The sequence below is a fragment of the Arvicola amphibius genome, chromosome 6, assembly GCF_903992535.2.
Source record: "Arvicola amphibius chromosome 6, mArvAmp1.2, whole genome shotgun sequence".
In the NCBI taxonomy this organism is placed as follows: Eukaryota; Metazoa; Chordata; class Mammalia; order Rodentia; family Cricetidae; genus Arvicola; species Arvicola amphibius.
Window position 1 is genome coordinate 19,344,329 of NC_052052.2, and position 20,526 is coordinate 19,364,854.

General features: G+C 49.4%; 1 protein-coding gene across 1 annotated transcript; it reads left to right on the forward strand.

The window, feature by feature from the left end:
- The first annotated feature begins 6,539 nt into the window (after positions 1 to 6,539).
- On the forward strand, positions 6,540 to 18,972 carry Tmem222 (transmembrane protein 222). Its single transcript, XM_038335173.2, has 6 exons — positions 6,540 to 6,825; positions 13,586 to 13,670; positions 14,906 to 14,937; positions 16,647 to 16,743; positions 16,824 to 16,954; positions 18,124 to 18,972. The coding sequence occupies exons 1-6, from the start codon at positions 6,632 to 6,634 to the stop codon at positions 18,209 to 18,211; spliced, it is 627 nt and encodes a 208-aa protein (XP_038191101.1). The 5' UTR covers positions 6,540 to 6,631; the 3' UTR covers positions 18,212 to 18,972.
- The last annotated feature ends 1,554 nt before the right edge of the window (positions 18,973 to 20,526 follow it).

Sequence of the window (20,526 nt, forward strand, 5' to 3'; positions counted from 1 at the left end):
GGATACTGTTTCTGCTCCGGTTATCTTTATTGTAAGGAGGCTCCAATGATGGTGAGAGGAAGTGGTTATGGGTTGTCCAATAGGAGTGTATGATTTTAATTGCTACTAACATTGAATCCTTGTTTGTCATAACCCAAAGATAGCTGGGTGTGGTGACACATACCTTAATCCCACAGTCCAGAGGAAGAGGCAGGTGGGTCTCCTCAAGTTCAAGGCCAGTCTGGTCTAAGTAGAAAGTCACAGGCCTGCCAGGGAAGAGTGGCGCAGGATGCTTAAAAAGAACGTATTTCCTGGCTGGAGAGATGGCTCAGTGGTTAAGAGCACTTGTTGCTCCTGCAGAGGGCGAGGATTTGATTCCCAGCGCTCCCATGATGGCTCACAACCATCTGTATCTCCAGTCCCGAGAAAGTCAGCGCCCTCTTCTGGCCTTCACCAGGCGTGAATGTGGTGCACAGGCATGTGTGCAGGCAAAACACTCATAAATAAATCTAAAAAAATAAAAGATCTGCCAGGCATCGTGGTGCATCCCTTTAATCTCAGAACTCAGGAGGCAGAGGCAGGTGGATCTCCATGAGTTTGTGGCCAGCCTTGTCTACAAAAGTGAGTTCCGGACAGTCAGGGTTGTTACATAGAGAAACCCTGTCTGAAAAATCTCAAAATAAATAAATAATAAATAAAATATCTAAGTACTTTTTTAAAAATAAGATTTCTTTTTTTTTTTTCTGATCTACTAGAGCTAGTTCCAGGAGAGGCTCTAGAAACTACAGGGAAACCCTGTCTCGAAAAACCAAAAAAAAAAAAAAAAGATTTTTTTTTTTTAGAATCAAGGTCTTTTTCTAAGAGCTGAGATTATAGGATGTACCACTATGCCCAGTATTCTTTGTTGGTTTTTTAAATATTTATTTATTTGTTTGTTTATTTATTATGTATACAATATTCTGTTTGTGTGTATGCCTGCACGCCAGAAGAGGGCACCAGACCCCATTACAGATGGTTGTGAGCCACCATGTGGTTGTTGGGAATTGAACTCAGGACCTTTGGAAGAGCCATCTCTGAGCCATCTCTCCAGCCCCCTGGTTTATTTTTGATTTCATTTTTTGAGACAATGTCTCTCTGTGTCAGAGATTCTCAACCTATGGATCTTGATTTCTTTGGGGGTTTCATATCAGATATCCTCATATCAGATATCCTCATATCAGATATTTACATTCATAACTAGCAAAATTACAGTTATGAAATAGCAACTGGATATTTTATGGGGGGCTGGGGAGATGGCTCTGTGGTTAAAGCACTGACTACCTTCCCAGAAGACCTGGGTTCAATTCCCAGCACCCACATGGTAGCTTACACCTGCCTGTAACTCCAGTTCCAAGGGATTTGAGACCCTCATATCAACATACATTTAGGCAAAAACACCAATGCACCTGAAATAAAATAATTGAAAAATAATTTTATGGTTGGGGGGTCACCACAACAGGAGTTACTAATGAAAGGATCACAGGTGCCACTGCTCTGTGTAGTCCTAGGTATCTGGAACTTGCTATGTAGACCAGGCGGTAGATCTGCCTGCTTCTGCCTCCAGAGTGCTGCAATTAAAGGTTATGCTCAGTTTTATGGCGTGGCAAAGATTGAAGCCATGGCCTTGTATATGCTACGAAAGCAGTATACCAAATGAACTATATACATCCAGCTGAAATTGATCTCCTATATCAGCTACTTGCTTTTCTTTTCTTTTTAAATCAGCCATTTCACTGTTCTGGACTTTATTTATTAAATGAAGACGTTTACTTAGATTTATTCTTTTTGTTGTTGTTGTTGTTTTTCGAGACAGGGTTTCTCTGCAGCTTTTTTAGAGCCTGTCCTGGAACTAGCTTTTGTAGACCAGGCTGGTCTCGAACTCACAGAGATCCGCCTGCCTCTGCCTCCCGAGTGCTGGGATTAAAGGCGTGTGCCACCACCGCCCAGCTCTCATTTTTTTTATGTGCACTGGTGTTTTGCCTGCATGTATCTATGTCTGTCTGTGGGTGCCAGATCTGGAGTTACAGACAGTTGTGAGCTACCATGTGGGTGCTGGGAATTGAACCTGGGTCCTCTGGAACAACAGCCAGTGCTCTTAACCACTAAGCCATCTCTCCAGCCCCATATCAGCTACTTCCAAAAGCTCCTGACAGCTAGACTTCAGACCTTAAACATGCTGGCCACATCCCCAGTCCCCATGTTTAGCTTTGCTTTACTGTCTGTCCCAAACTAGGAGACTTAGATTCTGGCTCTAGTTGTACAGTTTGTGACCTGGCTTGTGTAAATTCACCCATAAAAGGGAGGAAGTAGGAAGCTGTACTGTGATACCTGTTATGCCCAAATCCGCAAAGTCCCCCAAAGCCAAAAAGGAGACCGAGTCCCGTATGTAAAAGCAAAGAGCCTTTATTTTAAGTAAGTTTGCAAACTTGATTTTCCCGCATGTCCATTGTATTGGAATAAATGGAGAGCCCCGAGCTCAGTTAGAATTGGGCTTTATAGTAGTAAAGGTGGGGTTAGGGGTTTCTGAGATTCAGGATCCCTAAATGGCTGGGATTTGTCTAGGGGTGTCCTGGTGAGTGTGCTGGCAGGTGATCCTATCTACAATGGTTGGAACATTAGACATCTTCTTTGGATGGTCTGTTCTTGGGTGATGCTCAGGTAATCTCAGTTTGTGGTCCTTCCTGCAGCCAGGTATTGCTTCAGGGTAAACGACTGAGACTCAGGCCTCTATTAAATTGATCAATGGCTGAGTCCTACCCTGGCAGGTGATAATGGTGGGAAGTAAAGAACTTCCTTTGGGTGATCTGTTCATATTTAGCTTATCATGGCTGGCTCCTACAATACCTAAAAAGTCAGGACGGTTTCATTCTCCTCTCAATTTCGGAAAGTGTCACAATCCTAATGGGGATGGCAAGATGAAAAAGGCAGGCGAGAGAGGAAGAGGGAGAGAGGGGACGGAAGAGAAACCTATGCCGTCTTTAGCAGGCAGAGTATAATGGGGAGTTGAGCAGAAAGACTGCAAAATCCAAAAGCTCAAGATGCTGCCCCCTGGTGTGCCACACCCTGCATCCAGCCGAGGGGCTCCTCCAAGCGGCAGTCCTGGCAGGGTGCTCCTCCACCTTTGCAGGTCTACTAATTGCGATGCATCTTCCCCAGAAAGGAGACCATATATGGTCAACGAACAGCTCCGAGGGCATTCCCTGAGCAGCCCCTCTCTGCCGGCTGACTATAGGGACCATTAGATCCCGTCAGTCCCTTTCTCAAGGAGTTTTACAGTCTCCAGGGGGAGACAGACGTGTAAACAGCTAATGCTAATGCAAGCACACATGAATATTCAATAGGTAGAAACAGCCCTCTTGCTCTGGAAGCTTAGAAGCGTTAGCCTTAAACCTTGAATGTGGTGCGGAAGAGGAGGAAAAGGGCATTCCTGACTGAGGAACAGGGCAAGCAGAGACTATGAGGTACAGTGAGGCCAGCGTCAAAAAATCCCAAGGACACAGAGGAGTCTGAGGAGGAAATTTGGGACCAGCCCAGGGAGAGCCTTGGATGCCAGAATGAGTGAGGTGCCCTGAGAGAGAAGGTTTGTGAGCTCTGGGGAATCCTACGTGGACTCGGTTGAGGAGGTGTCCTGACTCTTGCCAAAACAGGGAGCACCCTAAGCTCACTTTCCAAGGGGCAGCATCTTACCACCAAAAGCTTACCGGTTTGACAGTTCCCACTCTGCCATTCTCCCCTCCCCCCCGCCCCCCCAGGCAGCCCCATAAATGGATCCAGATGGTCATTCCTATTTTGGGTAGTGTATGTGTTGGGGGAGGGGTGGCTCTGAACCCCATCAATCCTCAAACAAACTCTGTGTAAGAGGAGCCTCTTCCAGGCCCTGCTGTGATCCTCTGAGCCTGGAAGGCAGTGATAGTCTTTGATGGAGATTATCCATCTGGCTGGGGGGGAAAGGGAAACAGGCAGGCGAGGCAAGGACACAGGCCAGGGAGTAGAGTGCTCTGGGTGAGAACCAGGTGATGCCTGTGAGACAAGGGGCTCTGTGATTGCTCAGAGTGGAAGCCAAACCTGGAAGATAAGCCCCCCCCCCCCCCCCCGCCGCCACAGGAGTCAGAGAGCTGGCTTCGCTGTCCAGCCACATGACCTTTGCGTTCTGTCTTCTGTAGCTACCCGGGGCAAAGGGAGGACAATGTAGGCTATAAGAGGAAAGCTAAGCATAGTACTAAAAAGTATAGTACTAAATCGCTGTGCCCAGCAGCCTCCAGGAACCCTTCTTAAAAGGGCTCAGAGCATAAGGAAGCAGCAGACGATAAGCTATGTCCCTTTGCTCAGACAGTCTGTTACCAAAATATTATGCCAAGCCTAAAGTTTTGGTCACCGATCCGGTTTGGTGAATATTGGTTAAAAACCACTAAGCACTATACGAGGCATGGGTTTGCAGAAACGAAGACAACCATTCCTCCCCAGGGGAGGAGGCGAACAATTCATGGCTGTAAATGTGCTGTGGAAAAAGGGTGTTCCAGAGGAGAGTGACAGGGACTTTCTAATTCAGACTGGAAGCCAAAATTTGGCTGGCTGAGAAGACGACATCGCATCTAAGTGGAGATTATGGAAATTAGTTAAAGTGGGTAGAGGGCAGGGCTGGGGTGTGTGCCATGGTCCTCAGTATGAAGAGATAATGGCAGGAAGTGATCAAGTGAAGAAGTGAGAGATAAGACACGACCTGGAAGGCACAGAGTCTTGTTAATTAAAACATGGTAGATACAGTAGGGCAGTGGTGGCCCACGCCTTTAATCCCAGCCCTCAGGAGGCAGAGGCAGGCGGATCTCTGAGTTCTAGGCCAGTCTGGTCTACAGAGCTAGTTCCAGGACAGTACAATGGGTAGCCACTGAAGCTTGTCAGATTACATGTGGCATTAAAGTTGGGGTACTGCCAACTTCATGGCAGAACCCCAAGACTCGCTTTGGTTGTTTACTCATCCAGCCGTACAATCAATGGCTAAAAGGCAGCGCATAAGGAATTGCAAAGACACACACTTGCCTTGTAAACCTGGGGCCCAGAAGAAGTTAGACAACTATTGTGACTGAGTCAGGAACTAGTGTGACAGCTCATCTATTCTAAACCATGCTGGAGGGGTGCTTTCCTCCAGGGTTCTCACTGCACGGAGTTCACACTGCACAGGGTTCATACAGCAAAGGCGGCTTCTTCTTCTTCTTCTTCTTCTTCTTCTTCTTCTTCTTCTTCTTCTTCTTCTTCTTCTTCTTCTAAGATTTTTATTTATTATGTGTACAGTGTTCTGTCTGTCTGTATGCCTGCAGGACAGAAGAGGGCACCAGATATCATTACAGATGATTGTGAACCACCATGTGGGTGCTGGGAATTGAACACAGGATCTCCGATGAGCAGTCAGTGCTCTTAACATTGAGTCATCTCTCCAGCCCCAGCACAGGGTTGTCACCCCACAGGGTTCACACCGCACAGGGTTCACACCGCATAGGGTTCTCACTGCACAGGGTTCACATTCACAGGGTTCACACCACATAGGGTTCTCACCACACAGGGTTCTCACTGCACAGGGTTCGTTCACACAGCACAGGGTTCTTACTGCACAGGGTTCTCACTGCACAGGGTTCACATTCACAGGGATCACACCACACAGGGTTCTCACTGTACAGGGTTCACACCGCACAGGGTTCTCACTGCACAGGGTTCACATTCACAGGGTTCACACCACACAGGGGTTTCACTGCACAGGGTTCGTTCACACAGCACAGGGTTCTTACTGCACAGGGTTCTCACTGCATGGGGTTCAATCCACACAGGGTTCTCATTGCACGGGGTCACTGCACAGGTTTCACACTGCAAAGGGTCATTCATGAAAGAAATACAAGTGTGCTCAAAGGATTTTGAGTAGATTAGACTTATTTTCAGCTATGCTTCTAGTGAGGTTTTTTCTTTGTTTTGTTTTTTGTTTTATAATAGGATTTCTCTGTGTATCCTTGGCTGAACCAGCTCTGTAGTCCTGTCTTTGAATCTCTCCATCCTTCGTGCACTCCCCAGACCCGAGGCAAATATTACTATCGTCTTGCTCCCTTGCTCACTGCGCAGTGTCTCTCTCTCTCACACACATACACACACTAAGATTTTAGTCTGACCTTCCTTTACACTCTCTGTAACTCATCCCACAGAATAAAAAGGACAAAGGAAATCTAAAGATTTGGATCGCGGCCCCTCACCTCATCAAGCCTCAGTTTCTTACTTATAACTGAGGAAGACAACTAAGTGTGTATGTCTAAATTGTTTATGGATGTCAAGTGCTTGTCACTTAGGAAGTGCTCAATAAATACTGCCTGCATCACGTGCCAGCGAACCGAACCACGATTGGCTGTGGGTCTCCCTAGTGCTAGACGGAGAGCTGCCTGAGGACCACGTAGACGCTCAGCTACAACCGCGGGAAGAGGCTAGGCTGGCCGGGCACAAAAGGACAAGACTTCAATTCCCGGAGGGAAGGCCAACCAGGCGGACCCCTAACCTCCCGGAAGTGACGAAACAGGGGCGAGCGGCGCCGCAGCCAGGCCTTTCCGAGCTGGGCCTGTCCGAGCGGGCCGCGCGCAGCATGGCGGAAGCGGAAGGGAGTTCTCCGCTCCTGTCGCAGCCGCCGCCGCCCCCTCCTCGGATGGCGGAAGTAGAAGCACCGACGGCGGCCGAGACGGACATGAAGCAGTACCACGGGTCCGGTGGCGTCGCCATGGACGTGGAGCGGAGCCGTTTCCCCTACTGCGTGGTATGGACGCCCATCCCGGTCCTCACGTGAGTGTCTTCCGGTGTCACTGCGAAGACGGGGAGGGCCCGAGCGTCCTCCGGTGTGCCGTTCTAGCTTTTTTCTCAGACTTGGGGCAACCCTTACCCTGGGCCAACCGGCACCCGGTCCCTAGAACCCTGCCACCTGTACAGTGCGTTACCGCGCATGCATGCTTTTGATCATGGTTACCCCTAGTCTAACTGGGGAGGAGGACAGGGGTAGATCAGCGGGAAGGGCAGGTAACTAGCAGGCTCGTAAGCTGCAGGTGTACAGAAAAGTACTTTAACTATTGTCTGAAGAAGTATTTTCATTCATTCCACCGTTTTTTGTTTTTCCAAGACAGGTTTTCTCTGTAGCTTTAGAGCCTGTCCTAGAACTCGCGCTGTAGACCTGGCTGGCCTCTAACTCACAGAGATCCGCCTGTCTCTGCCTCCCGAGTGCTGGGATTAAAGGCGTGCGCCACCTTTGCCCGGCTATTCTCCGTTTTGTTTGTCTTTCAGCATACCACAGCACCCCTCACCTGCGGGCATGCGTGTTTTTGCCTCTTAAAATCAGCCACCAGGCATGGTGATCCACACCTTTAATCCCAGCACCCAGAGGCAGAGGCAGGCAGGTGTCAGAGGTCAGCCTGATGGTGGGCATTCCACCCCAGCCAGGCCTGCAGAGTGAGACCCAGTCTGAAACAAACAAAACCAGCTAAAGTGTGTGGAGAAGAAATTATCTTTAGCCTCAAATGTTGCTGATCCTAAAATAGCTTTAATCTTTTGTTTTTGCATTTATTTGATTGGTTTTAAGACAAGATTTTTATATGTAGCCCAGGCTGGCCTGGTATTTATTATGTACCTCATATTGATTTTGAACTCCTGATCCCCCTGCCTCAGGCTTCTGGGTTCTGGGACTACAGGTATATAACACCCTATCCAGCTAATGACTCTAACTTTTGTGTTATGTTAAATGATTTGGGTCTGGGAAGATGGCTCAGTCGGTAAAGGGCTTGCTGTGTGAAGAGCCTGGCGTTGGATTCCTGTCCCCTGTGAAAAACTAAATGCAGCAGTGCATTGCTTGCAATCCTAGAGCTGAGGGAGTAGGGATGAGAGGCTCTCTGAGGCTTGCTGGCCAGCTAGTCTCATCAAGCCAGTGAGAGAGACTGTCTCAACTAGGGTGGGGACTGGGCATAGTGATGCACACCTGTGATCCCAGCACACCTGTGATCCCAGCACTCAGGAGACAGGCAAAAACGGGATGGGAGTGGGGCTAAATCAGTGACTCAGTGGTTAAGAGCATTTGTTGCCCTTGTAAACCAGGGTTCAATTCCCAGCGCCTTCTGATGATACTCAGCTGTCTGTATCACCAGTTCCCGGGGATCTGATGGGCACCAGGCAAACAGGTGGTGCACAACATATACATGCAAGCAGGGCAAAACCTTTAAATAAGTAAAAGTAAATAAACCATAAAAGAAAAATATCGAAGTCTGAGTCTAGGCACTGTAGTTCACATTTCTGATCTGAGAGCACTCCAAGAGATTAAGGTAGGAGGGTCCCTGAGAGTATCAAAGCCATCCTAGGCTACAGAGCAAGGCCCAGGCCAACCTAGGGCTCCAGAGGGAGACCCTGGATCAAAAAACCAAAGCTAAAAAAAGAAAAACCAGAACAATAACAACAACAAAACAACTTACAATATGTGCTTGTTAATTCATTAAATGTCCCTCTAACACATTGGCTGATTGACTTATGCTTCTGTAGCTGTAGATAGCAAGGCCTGGGTCTGTTAGGTATATAGCCACAGCCTGGCAAGGAAAGCAGGTGCTGCTTGCTCCTGAGTCGATGGGAGGGTGGAGAATAACAAGAGACCAATGGAGAGAGCCCCAGATACGGAGTAGAGCCAGGAGAGAACGGACTGTGTGAGAACTTGTCATGCTAGCCATGTTGGCCTTTTCCTCATCTCTTCATTTTAAAAAGCTGGTTATTTCTGCCAGGAGACAGAGGCAGGTGGATCTCTGAGTTTGAGGCCAGCCTGGTCTACAGATTGAGTTCCAGGACAGCCAAGGCTACACAGAGAAACTCTGTTTTGAAATAGATACACACACACACACACACACACATTGCAGCACGATTAATACATAATATATACTATTATATATTATATACTATAGTGCGATTAATATTATATATATTTTTTATATATTTCTGTATGTGTATGAGTACCTATGGAGGTCAGAGGACAGCTTACAGGACTTAGTTCTTTTCTTCTGCCGCGTGAGTCCTAGGAATCCAACAGGTCATTAGACTCGGCACAGGTGCCTTTACACACTGAGCCATCAGATCTGCTCCTCATTTTTAGAACTCTTTGTGGCATGGTCCTCTGCAGAGAAGTGGTAGCGGCTTGAGGTGGAGACACGCAGTTCTCCGCGGTCCGGGCTAGAAGCCCCGTACATCTTGGTTCTCTTCAGACTCTGTGCTCCCATTGGAGGAATCACCCTTCAGCAGAAGAGACAGATACAGTTGGTTTGGTAATGACATGGCTATGTGAGTTTGCTGAATGTAGGGATAGATGTGGCATGGGGACTCTCATGCCTGTGAAAGGTAGATCCGAGGAAGACCATGAGCCCGAGACCTGTCCCCCACTTCTGAGCTGCTAACAATAGCTGCTGCTAATAACCAAACAGCTGAACATTTGCTGTTCATTGTCGTCATCGGTCCTTACGTCAGCTGTGGAAGCAGATGCTGTTGCGCTATATGTAGATGAGGGGATAAAGTCAGAAACTCCAGGACGAGCAACTCCTTCGTTCACTAACCCTTTACCAAGGACCATGCTTGTCCTAGGTCCAGAGGAGACAGCACTAACTGAGCTCTGGAGCGTGCCTGACAAGCTTTGTCGTCGAGAGTTCTTTCCCTGGGGCTTTGGTGGGCACAGGGCTTTAGCCTTGTCTCTCCCACCTTCATTTCCAGTTCCATCAGCCATTAGCTCAGAGCCAGGTCCCCTGCCAGTTGAAAGGAATCTGGTCTCAAAGAGTTTGGGGTTGGGTTCTGAGCCAGGGGAGCCGTTGCCCACAGTTCTTGGCTTCCGGCCTGTGTTCACTGCGATTGTCAGCAGCTCACTCTTTCAGTCAGGTAGCAAGGTTTACTGACTGCCTCAGTGCAACACTGCGCTCCACGTGTGCGCAGCGTTTTACATAGGTGGAAAGGAAGCAGTGGGCCCTCACAAAGCACTTGTTACTCTGCAGGAAGATGGGAAGGAAGAGCCTGCTCCAGCCTGCACTAGAACTCACAACTCACTCTGTAGACCAGGCTGGCCTTGAGCTCACAGACGTCCACCTGCCTCTGCCTCCCTAGTGCTGGGATTAAAGGTGTGCCCCACCGCCCAGCTCTAATATGTACTTTTTAAATGGGTGGGCAAAATATTTGCCTCACAAACATAAGATCCCGAGAACCCATGCAAAAACTGCCATAGGGACTAGGCACCTGTAGTCTCAGGACACCTATGGTGAGATGGCAGAGACGGGGAATCCCCAAATGTGCACAGGCTGCTAGCCTGGCGTACACAGCAGTAAGATCCTGTTGTGGGGCAGAAGACAAAGCAACACCCAATGTCCTCTGACCTCCACACATCCACTAGAGCACATGTGCATACACCATACACACATATATACCATACACACACATACACCGTACACACAGAGAGCATGATGGTCAGATCAGGGTACATGGTGTATCCATTGCTTCAGCTACCGTTTCTCTGTGTTGGGAAGATTCAGAATACTCTCTGCTAACTCTTTTGAAATCTACAATTAGTTGTAAGGTATAGTTACCTCACTGTGCTGTAGAACATTGAAATTATTCCTCCTCTCCAGCTGCACCCCTCTGCTCTTAATGCAAATCATTTGGTCAGCATTCTGCTGACAAATACTTAGCGGGGGTTTGGAGCTATGTGCCATGCCAGGCACACCTTAGAACCTGCAACAGTAGATTAGACAACATCTTTGCTCTTGTGGAGCGTAAGTATTTGAGGAGGAGAAACAGGCAGTTGATGAGTAACAAGAAAGATCATTTCTTGTGCTTGGATATGGTGAGGAAGATACAGCAGGATGGTGGGGCTGCTTGTGTATGAAGTGTGATTCAGGGGTTAAATATTTTAAAAAGATCTTAAATATTTTTTTAAATATTTATTTATTTATTATGTATACAATATTCTGTCTGTATGTATGCCTGCTGGCCAGAAGAGGGCACCAGACCTCATTACAGATGGTTGTGAGCCACCATGTGGTTGCTGGGAATTGAACTCAGGACCTTTGGAAGAGCAGGTAATGCTCTTAACCTCTGAGCCATCTCTCCAGCCCTTAAATATTTTTTTTAAAAATAATATATTTAAATTTATTTTATGCGCATTGGTGTAAATGTGTCAAATCCCTTGGAATCAGAGTTACAGACAGTTGTGAGTTGCTATGGGAATTGAACCTGGGTTCTCTGGAAGAGCAGCCTGTGCTCTCTGACCTGCTGAGCCATCTCTGCAGTCCCTGGATCTTAAAACTCTTAACATCTAGGGAAGAGCTGGAGAGCTGGCTCAGTGCTTAAAAGCCAGTACTGCTCTTGTAGGACCTGGATTCAGTTTCCATTACCCCATTTTGTGACCCACAACTGCTGATAACTGCAGCTCCAGGGGATCAGATGTCATCTTCTGGCTTCCAAGGGCACCTGCACCCACGTCCCATACCACCACACACAGATACACACACACACACACACACACACACACAATTAAAAGTTAATCTTGGAGAAAAGAAAGCCCTCTTCCTTTAACAGTTTGAACCCATCACTATGGTTATCTAGCCAAGACTGTCACCTAGGACTGGGACTTCAGCAGTAGCTTCTGCACTGGCCTCCCTCCTGCCTTCTCAGCTGTGCACTTGCTCTTCCATTGTGCATCCAGCATCTTACCCACTGAGCCATCTTACCAGCCCTAAACGACTCCTCCCTTCTTCATTGAAGTATTATTCACATATTGTAAGGTGCACAAATCTTGGCATACAGTTCAATAAAGTTTTTTAAGGTTTCTTCTCTTTCTCCCTGTCTACCTTTCTCCCTCCCCTCCCTTCCTCCCTTTCTTTTTCAATTTATGGGCTGGAGGGGACGGTTCAGCAGTTAAGACCATGTAGTGTTACAGAGAACCCAAGCGTACTTCCCAGCCCCTGTGTCAGGTGGCTGACAACCACTGCAAGTCCAGCTCAGTAGGATCCAATACTCGTGGTTACCCATTCGTGTCTGCATGCAGTACATGCACATACACGTAATTTAAAATAACATTTGAAAATTTTTTACTTTATTTTTAGTGTGTGTGTGTGTGTATACAGGAGTGAGTGTGTCACTGTACACGTGTGGGGGTCAGAGGACAGCTTTATGGAGTCATTTCTCCTTCTACCATGTGAGCCCCCGGAGTCAAACTCGGGTCATCAGGCTTGGTGGTGGGTACCCTCACAGCTGAGCCACATCTTGCCAATGCCGGTGCAATAACCTTAGATTTGTTTTGTCTTCTGGAACATTAAACAGTGCTGTATTTTATATGCTTGGGTCAGGCTTTCTTTCAGGCATGTGCTCTTGAGAATCGATATTGTATGTAGACAGAAGTAAACAGAAATGTGTTTTCATTGTTACCTGCAACTATTGCAAGGCTATGCTAGTTTTACTTACTTTCCAGTCAAACATGCATTTCCGTGTGTGTGTGTGTGTGTGGTTTCATTTATTTTTCAAAAGCTTTATTTTGTATGGATGGATGTTTTGCTGTATGCGTGTGTGTGCACTACATGCTTGCTTGTTGGTCATGGAGGTCAGAAGAGGGTGTCACATCCTATGGAACTGGAGTTATGGAGTTGTGAGCTATTGTATGGGTGCTGGGAACTGAACCCTGGTCTTCTGCAAGAACAGCAGTGCTCTTAATGGCTAAGCTATTTCTCCATTCCCATTAGTTTTTGAGATAAGGCATGAACACACAGAGATCTGCCTGCCTCTGCCTCCCAAGTGCTAGAATTCCAGGCATATTCTAGCCATGTCCAGTTCAGTTGGGTTTTGTTACCTTTTTGTTGTTGTTGTTGTTGTTACTGAGATAATTTACATACAACAAAAGATAAATTTTAATTTTTTTATTTTATGTGTATGGTGTTTTGCTTGCATACATGTCTGTGTAGCACATCTGTGTCTGGTGCCCACAAAGGTCAGGTGGTTATGAGATGCCATGTGGGTGCTGGGAATTGAACCAAGTCCTCTAGAAAGAGCAGCCAGTGCTCTTAACCTCTGAGCCATCTTTCCAGCTCCAATAAAAAGAACACATTTTTATGAGCACAGTTCATTAAGGGTGTTTGTTTTTTACAGTTCTGGGGTTCAAGCCCAGGGCCTTGTTTAAGCTAAGCAAGCAGTCAGAGTACTATGTATGTTTTTGTCAGTGTTTGTGCACAAGGCCTTGTTTCTTCCTCTACATCCTCAGGCTGCTGAGGCATAGCCTACAGGGCCTGCCAGTTTCCCGCGAGAGAGGTGTTTTATCTCCCCAGCAGAGAGTCCACGAGCTGGCTCTCCCATGCTTGGTGTTGGTGTTAGTGTCCTTTATCAGGGATGGCAGGGGTGCAGGATATCCCAGTGTGCTCCGAGTCACAGTCGCCTTTCTTTGGTGCTTTCTCCATCCTCTGTACCTTCCTCGCGATGTGACTCGCCATGAAGCAGTCTCACGTGCTTCCCAACTGCCTAACCCGCTCTGTCCTTTCCCTGCCCTGCTTGCTTACAGGTGGTTTTTCCCCATTATCGGCCACATGGGCATCTGCACATCCACAGGAGTCATTCGGGACTTTGCCGGCCCCTATTTTGTTTCGGTGAGTTCCCATTTACCCTGCCCTGGAAAGTCTACAGGCTCACAGAGAGGGCTGGCCTGGACCCAGGAAGTCGCAGAAAACTCTCAACCCTGGCCCTAGCCTTCTGCCCTTCACCAGTATTTGACCCCTTTCCTTCTCTTGCCTCCAGGACAGGCCAGGAGGGCAGTGTGGCCAGAGGAATCTTAAGTAACTGGCTCAGCCCTCTGCCCCCATCCCTGGGTACCAAGACATGGGTAGGGGTTAGAGGCAAGAGTGGAGTGAGCCCATCCAGGAACCACATCTCTGGACCTTCAGAAGGTGGGAGCCATGGTTGGGGGGCGGGAGGCTGACACCCTAGGGTGGGACTTTTAGACTGAACCAGCTGTGTTCTCAGATCTGCTTCCTGAGGATGGACCAGCGCTAGTCCAGTGGGCTATTTCCAGATGAGCATGACGCATTTGCTGTTTTTAGGTAGCTGAAGCTGGAATGAAGGGGTGTGATAGCATAGTCTGTTTGTATTAATGTTTATTACAGCCATCCTAACAGGGCAAGGCCTGTTGCTGTGAACTTAATACTTTTACTAGCTAGACCTAGTGAATCATGCCTTTCTAATCCCAGCACTGGGAAACTAAGGTAGGAGGATTGCCCAGAGTTTAAAGCCAGCCTGGGCTACATATTGAGTTCCAGGTTAGTATTGGGCCCTGCTTCAAAAAACAAAACAAAGCCAGGCATAGTAGCACGTGTATTTAATTCCAATACTCAGGAGGCAGAGATAGTGAGGTCAAGGACAGCCTGGTCTCCTTAGAAAGTTCCAGGACAGCCAGGGCTACATTGAGATACCCTGTCTCAATGTATAAAATTATATTTCTGGGGTGTTTGTCTACATAGGGAGTCTAGGACTCCCCAGTCTCCCTCATAAGAAAAGTCTGTGGGTCCGGCAGCCTCTGTCCTGCTCTGAAGATGTCCCGCTCCAGTCCCATGTGAGCTATGAGTGTTGCGTTGACCGGTCAGAGGGCTGATGTTACAGCGTGAAGAGAGCTGCGGCCCATGATGAGCGGTCAGAGACTGTGCTGAGGACATCAGAAGAAGCCCCTGCACTGCCTTCTTTCCATAGAGCAGCAGCTCTGGCACTACAGATGCCATGCCGTGTCCCAACTCTGCTGTCCCTTCTAAGTCACTGCACTTCAGCCACTGGCACAGGGTATCAAAGACTGGATGTAGTTTCTGCACTGACTTCTGCTCTTGTCTCTCAACAGGAAGACAACATGGCCTTTGGAAAGCCTGCCAAGTAAGTGAATAGCCTTGTGTCTAGCCCTAGGGCCAGGTTCCTCAGGCTCAGAGCAACTGGCCAGCGTGACCCCCTACCCCCAGAGACGCAGCAGGAACCAGCACCCTGAGGATAGTTAGAGCCCTTGAGTACACAGTGCCCCGTACCCGATGCCTACTGTGTCCGTCCCTGTCTGGGCCTCATCTTGTAGACCATCCAGGTCTGGCCTCAGTTCTGGGAGGTTGTGTTTTCAATCCATGGCACAGGAGCACCGAATGGGTGGGACTCAGGCAAGGTCACACAGCTAGGAAGCCTCAGAGCTAGCTCTCACAGCTAGTCTGTCTTCCTGTGTAGCCTGGAGTCTTTCCACACTGGGGAACAAGCAGACCATTTCAGGACTAGGATGCTGCTTGGGGCTCCACTGTAGCTCTGCTTGGAGGGCATAGTAGCCGCTCAGATCCTTTGAGAACAAAGCAGGTTTCGCTACAGCCTCGCCTTCAGCGCTGGGTGGTTCCTGTGACTCTGGGCCTGGTGACAATGCCTCAGAAGAACAGCAGGTATTCTGTGGCCCAAGACTACACAGGAAGCTGCTGGACAAGCTGACTTGGAGCAGAGCTCCCATCTCTGGCTTCCTCAGGCAGGTGGAGATGTGGTCTGGGGGTTCTTTGGGCTGTTTTTCAGAGTGTTTGTTGTCTGGTTTTTGGTATTTCCAAAGGCAGTTTTATGTCGAGCCCCTGAGCACCACAGTCCAGACCACAGGGTTCTCCCTGCCACACCTGCTGGTGGTCCCGTCACTGTACCCCCCACACACACTTCTGCCTGAGGCCATTGGTTCTAGAAATCTGAGTGGAGGAGAATGCTGCTGCTGGGTCCCCCTCAGTGCAACACCTCATCTCCCCCTCAGCTGCCAGTTGGTTCCCTACTCCTTGTTTTCCCCTGAATCCTCCAGTTTCTCAGTCACTTATTCCTGGGACACGCTGTGCAGTTTATGCATGTTTCCCTCGTTCAAGCTGTTCCCACAGCCCCCGATGCCCTGACCCCTCTGCCATCAGCCTAGACTCAGGTGTTCCCTCTGTCTGCATCCATTCAGTTGCCATGACAAACTGCCATTGAGTGGGTGGCTCATCAACAACAAAAATGTCTCAGCTTTGGAGAGTAGGAAGGCCAAGAACAGGGTGCTGGTACATGGGGGCCACAGGGCCTTCTGGTTCCCAGCATGATGAAAGGGGTGGAGGGGTCTCTTGGGTCAACTGGAAGGGAGTTCCTCAGGGGTCAGGATTTCAACATAATAGGGAACAGCCCATGGTGGTGGCAGTGGCACATGCCTGCAGAGGCAAGCAGATCTCTGAGTTCAAGGCCAGCCTGATCTGTGAGTGAGTTCCAGGACAGCCAGGACCTCACAGTGAAACTCTGTCAAAAAAAAAAAAAAGGAGCCAAACATTCCGACCACATGGTGCTCTGGACCAGGCTGAGTCCCCAGGAGCCATCGTGGCACTGGGGGTCTCACTTCCTGGGGAGACGCAAACAGACTTGAATTCCTTATTTCCCAAGTCTCAAAGAGCTCCCCTCCTTGAAGAAAGGGTTTCAATTGGGAGGAAATAGCCACGCCATACTAGATGGGGACCTGGTTGACCCCATAGCCATGGGCACCCCGCACAGAAATTGTTCATAAAGTTGGAAGACCACAGAGGGGCTGAGCCAGTGCCCAGAACATTCCCTTTTCCCTTCAGGTTCTGGAAATTGGACCCCGCACAGGTGTATGCCAGTGGGCCCAACGCATGGGACACGGCTGTGCACGATGCATCTGAAGAGTACAAGCACCGCATGGTAGGTGGGACCTGGGGGCAGAGATGCTCCCCTTCCCCTTCCCCCAGCCCAGTCTGACCCAGATGCTCTTGTGTCTCCAGCACAATCTCTGCTGTGACAACTGCCACTCACACGTGGCACTGGCCCTGAACCTGATGCGGTACAACAATAGCACCAACTGGAACATGGTGACACTCTGCTTCTTCTGCCTGATTTACGGGAAGTATGTCAGGTGAGCGGTGAGCCATCTTCCCACCTTCAAGCCCCGCCCCCATGCCACTCTCCGAGGATCCTGGAAAGACTGTCACTGGAGTCCCTCAATCACCGGGGACAGTTGAACAGAGACTGTGAGGTTCTAATCTAGAGCAACCAGGCTCTTTGTGGAGAGCCAGGTGGCTGTAGCAAAGTCCTACTCCACGTGGGTCCCGGTTGACCTGCCAGTTGCTCACTGCAAGGCTCTGGGTAGCTGCTTCCGGGTTGTCCCTGTCCCTGGGAAAAGGACTGCAGTGGTTCTGGCTTCTAGGGGGAGCTAAGAGCCTACAGATGTTCAGGTCAACACAAAATAAGGTGAATTTAGATAAGCCGGGCAGTCCTGAGGCAGAGGCAGGCGGATCTGTGAGTTCGAGGCCAGTCTGGTCTACAGAGCTAATTCCAGGACAGCCAGGGCTACACAGAGACCCTGTCTTAAAAAAGCCAAAAAGAGAAAAAAGAAAAAAAAATCTCTTGGATAGTGTTCCCCTTCCCCCAGCCCCACGCCCCACCCATGTCTTTTGTCAGAGGCAAGCTTCTGGATAGTTGAGCTCCTAATCCAGGTTGGTCTTTGAAGCCACACCCTCATGACCTGTGAGACTTAAGACATTCAGAGAGAGAACTCAGGGTGGGTGAGTTTCTATATCCCACAGTAGAGCCCAGATTTAGGACCATCTCACACTTGAACTGAACCTTCCCTCCCCACCCCCTTACCAACTTTGTTCTTAAATTGTGCTTATCTTTAAGAGCTTCTGGAAGAGAAATTCTCAGGGAGCTTCTTTGCCCCTAGAAGGCTTAAGAAACTCCCCCCAAAAGCACATAACTGGGCACAGGATTAAGACAGTCGGGCATGAGTTGAGACCCTGACTCCTAGCCCTCTGCCTCTGTCCATCCATTTCCAGTCTTCTGTGGGTCTCACCCTCAGATGGGAGCCCCTGGTCATGGTGACTGAGTGCCAGTGAGACTCGGTCCATTTGCTTCCTCCATGGCCTCCAGAGTAGGCATCAGGCGAGGCCCTGTCCCTTGGCAAACCAAACTGAGGAATAAATTCCAGGAGCCTCCTAGGACCTTGAACCCTCTTGGGTCGGAAGGACAGGGTTCTGGACCATCTGCCTGCTCACCTGATCGTGCCCCTGTGCTCTCCCCTATCAGTGTTGGAGCCTTCGTGAAGACCTGGCTGCCCTTTGTCCTTCTCCTGGGCATCATCCTGACTGTCAGTCTCGTCTTCAACCTGCGGTGATGGCTTTCAGATGATCCAAGCCCACCAGGCCCCCAAGGAGGCCCCCCACCACCTCTCCCTGGTCCCAGTCTTTATCCCCACCCTCAGGCAGCTAGTTTCCTGGGTTGGAAGTAGGGTTGGGGCTTGGGATGGAAGTGCCGAGGTAGAGTAAGATGAGGCCACTAAGGGCCTCCTTGTCCTCACCCTGTGGCATCCCCTTCGCTGTCCTGGGAAGGCCTTCCCTTAGAGTGCCTCCTGCCACTGCCACTGCACTGCTTCTGCCATGCCCAGGACACAGTGAAGACATGGACCCCACTAGGCCAAACACTGGCCAGAGCTGGATTTTGAAGCTGCTTTCTGGCTGGTGGTCATGTCCCGACGTGGAGTGTGGCGTTGAGAAGTACTGTGAGCCAAGAGACTTGGGACCTTCTCTGCTGGCCTGAAGGGCTGGCTAGGCTCATCCATGTCTGCTAGAGCCGTGCTAGCATAGTGCGCACCCATGGCCCCTTGTCTGGGCCCTGGCTAGCAAGGTAAATGGCATTACATGCAGAGTGGATCCCCTGTAAAGCAGGTTAGGTGAACCCCACTTGTTTCCAGCCTGGGGAGCCCTTATGCTAGTGATAGAACCCCTTATTCCAAAGTGTGAGTAACCCATCAGAGCAGCTGGTGCCACCATGGATCGACTGGGTCGACTTCTGGTTGCTGTAATGAACCTGTGCAGCCTGCCCCACCCCTGCTCCTTCATAAGGGGCTCCCTGGCAGGAAATAAAGTTTCAAGTCCAGGTGGTGTCTGTCATTTTCTTCCTTCACACCCCACCCAATTCCTTAAGCTCGTGTATCCCTTGGGGTCTTGGGGCAAAGCGATCTGGTTGCTAACAACATGTCTGAGTCTTTCCAACTGGAGCTCTGGGGCACTGCATTCCTTTAAATTCTGCCACTGCGCAGGCTGTGGGCAGTCCCTGCCATTTCTGGTCTAGTTTCCAAATTTCCTTCTAGAAGGAATCTTCTTCCCTATGGGGAAATATCTGGCAATATGTTTGGGGTTGGGAGTGACCGGTTTCCTCAGCCAGGAGTGCACAGTTGGAGTAAGCCAAGGAGAATGGCAGCCCTTGTCTAGCATGGCCTTGGGTTCCATCCCCAGCACTAAAATGCTTCCTCTGTACTGGCCCTTGTGGAGCCTGGTTATGTAACCTCAACAGCCTTGTAAGGCAGGCACTATCAGTCTATGTGGGCGATGAAGCAATGGACACCCACATAACTTGTCCAAGTTCAGAGGAAGCAAGAGACCCAAACACCAGCAGAGCCCCACCTAGAAAGGACACTTGAGCCTGAAAACTGGCAAGATTGGGTAACTTCCAGGTGCTGAGATGGGAGGAGGGCCAGAGAAGCATCCTTGAGGAAGGAGCCTGCTGTTGGTCACGTCCAGTGGGGGAAACGATGGTGCAGGTGACCACTGACCACTTCCACAGGGGACACCAGTGGAAGGTGCCTATGTAAAAGCATGCTTTCGCTGACCATCCCTGTACATGAATCTAGGGGTTTACTCAGTAGTGGTGAAACCCAAGAATGATTATTAACCAACTTAGATAAGGAAAAAGAAACTGAAAATAGGACTGACAAGAACAAGTCAGAAGGTGAGTGGCAGCTCGGAGGTTAAGAGCCCTGGCTGCCCCGCCAGAGGATGGTGGCTCACAGCCATCAGAAAACCAGAACAGAAATAATCCAGAGTGTGGGGCTGGAGGAATGGTTGCCCTTCCAGAGGTTCAGATTCCAGATGTGGTGCCTCACATCTAACTCCAGCTCAAGGGGTCCAGTGCCCTCTTCTGGTCTCCACAGGCACACATCTAGTGCACAAACACATGCAGACAAAACACCCATACATAAAAACAGTTAAAAACCAGCCAACTTGAGGGCCAGAAACACAGCTCAGAGAGTAAGAGCACGTACAGCCAAGACCTGAGTTCAGTTTCTAGAACCCACGTAAAGGTGGAGGGAGAGAATGGGCTCCTGCAAAGCCCTCTTCCCTCCACATGGGCTCCATGGTATGCTTGAAGATAAAAGATTTTACAAAAAAATTTTTAGAAGGGGGCCAAAGGTCAGGTGGTGGTGTACACCTTTAATCCCAGCACTTGGGAGGCAGAGACAGGCAATCTCTGTGAGCTCAAAGCCAGCCTAGTCAGAGTGAATTCCAGGACAGTCAGGGCTATGCAGAAAAACCAGGTCTCAAAAAGGGCCGGGGGGCGGGGGGGGGGGGAAGGAGGGGAAGCACCTGTTGCTCTTCCAGAGGAACTGGGATCCCAAACATTTACATGGCTCACAACCATCTATAACTCCAG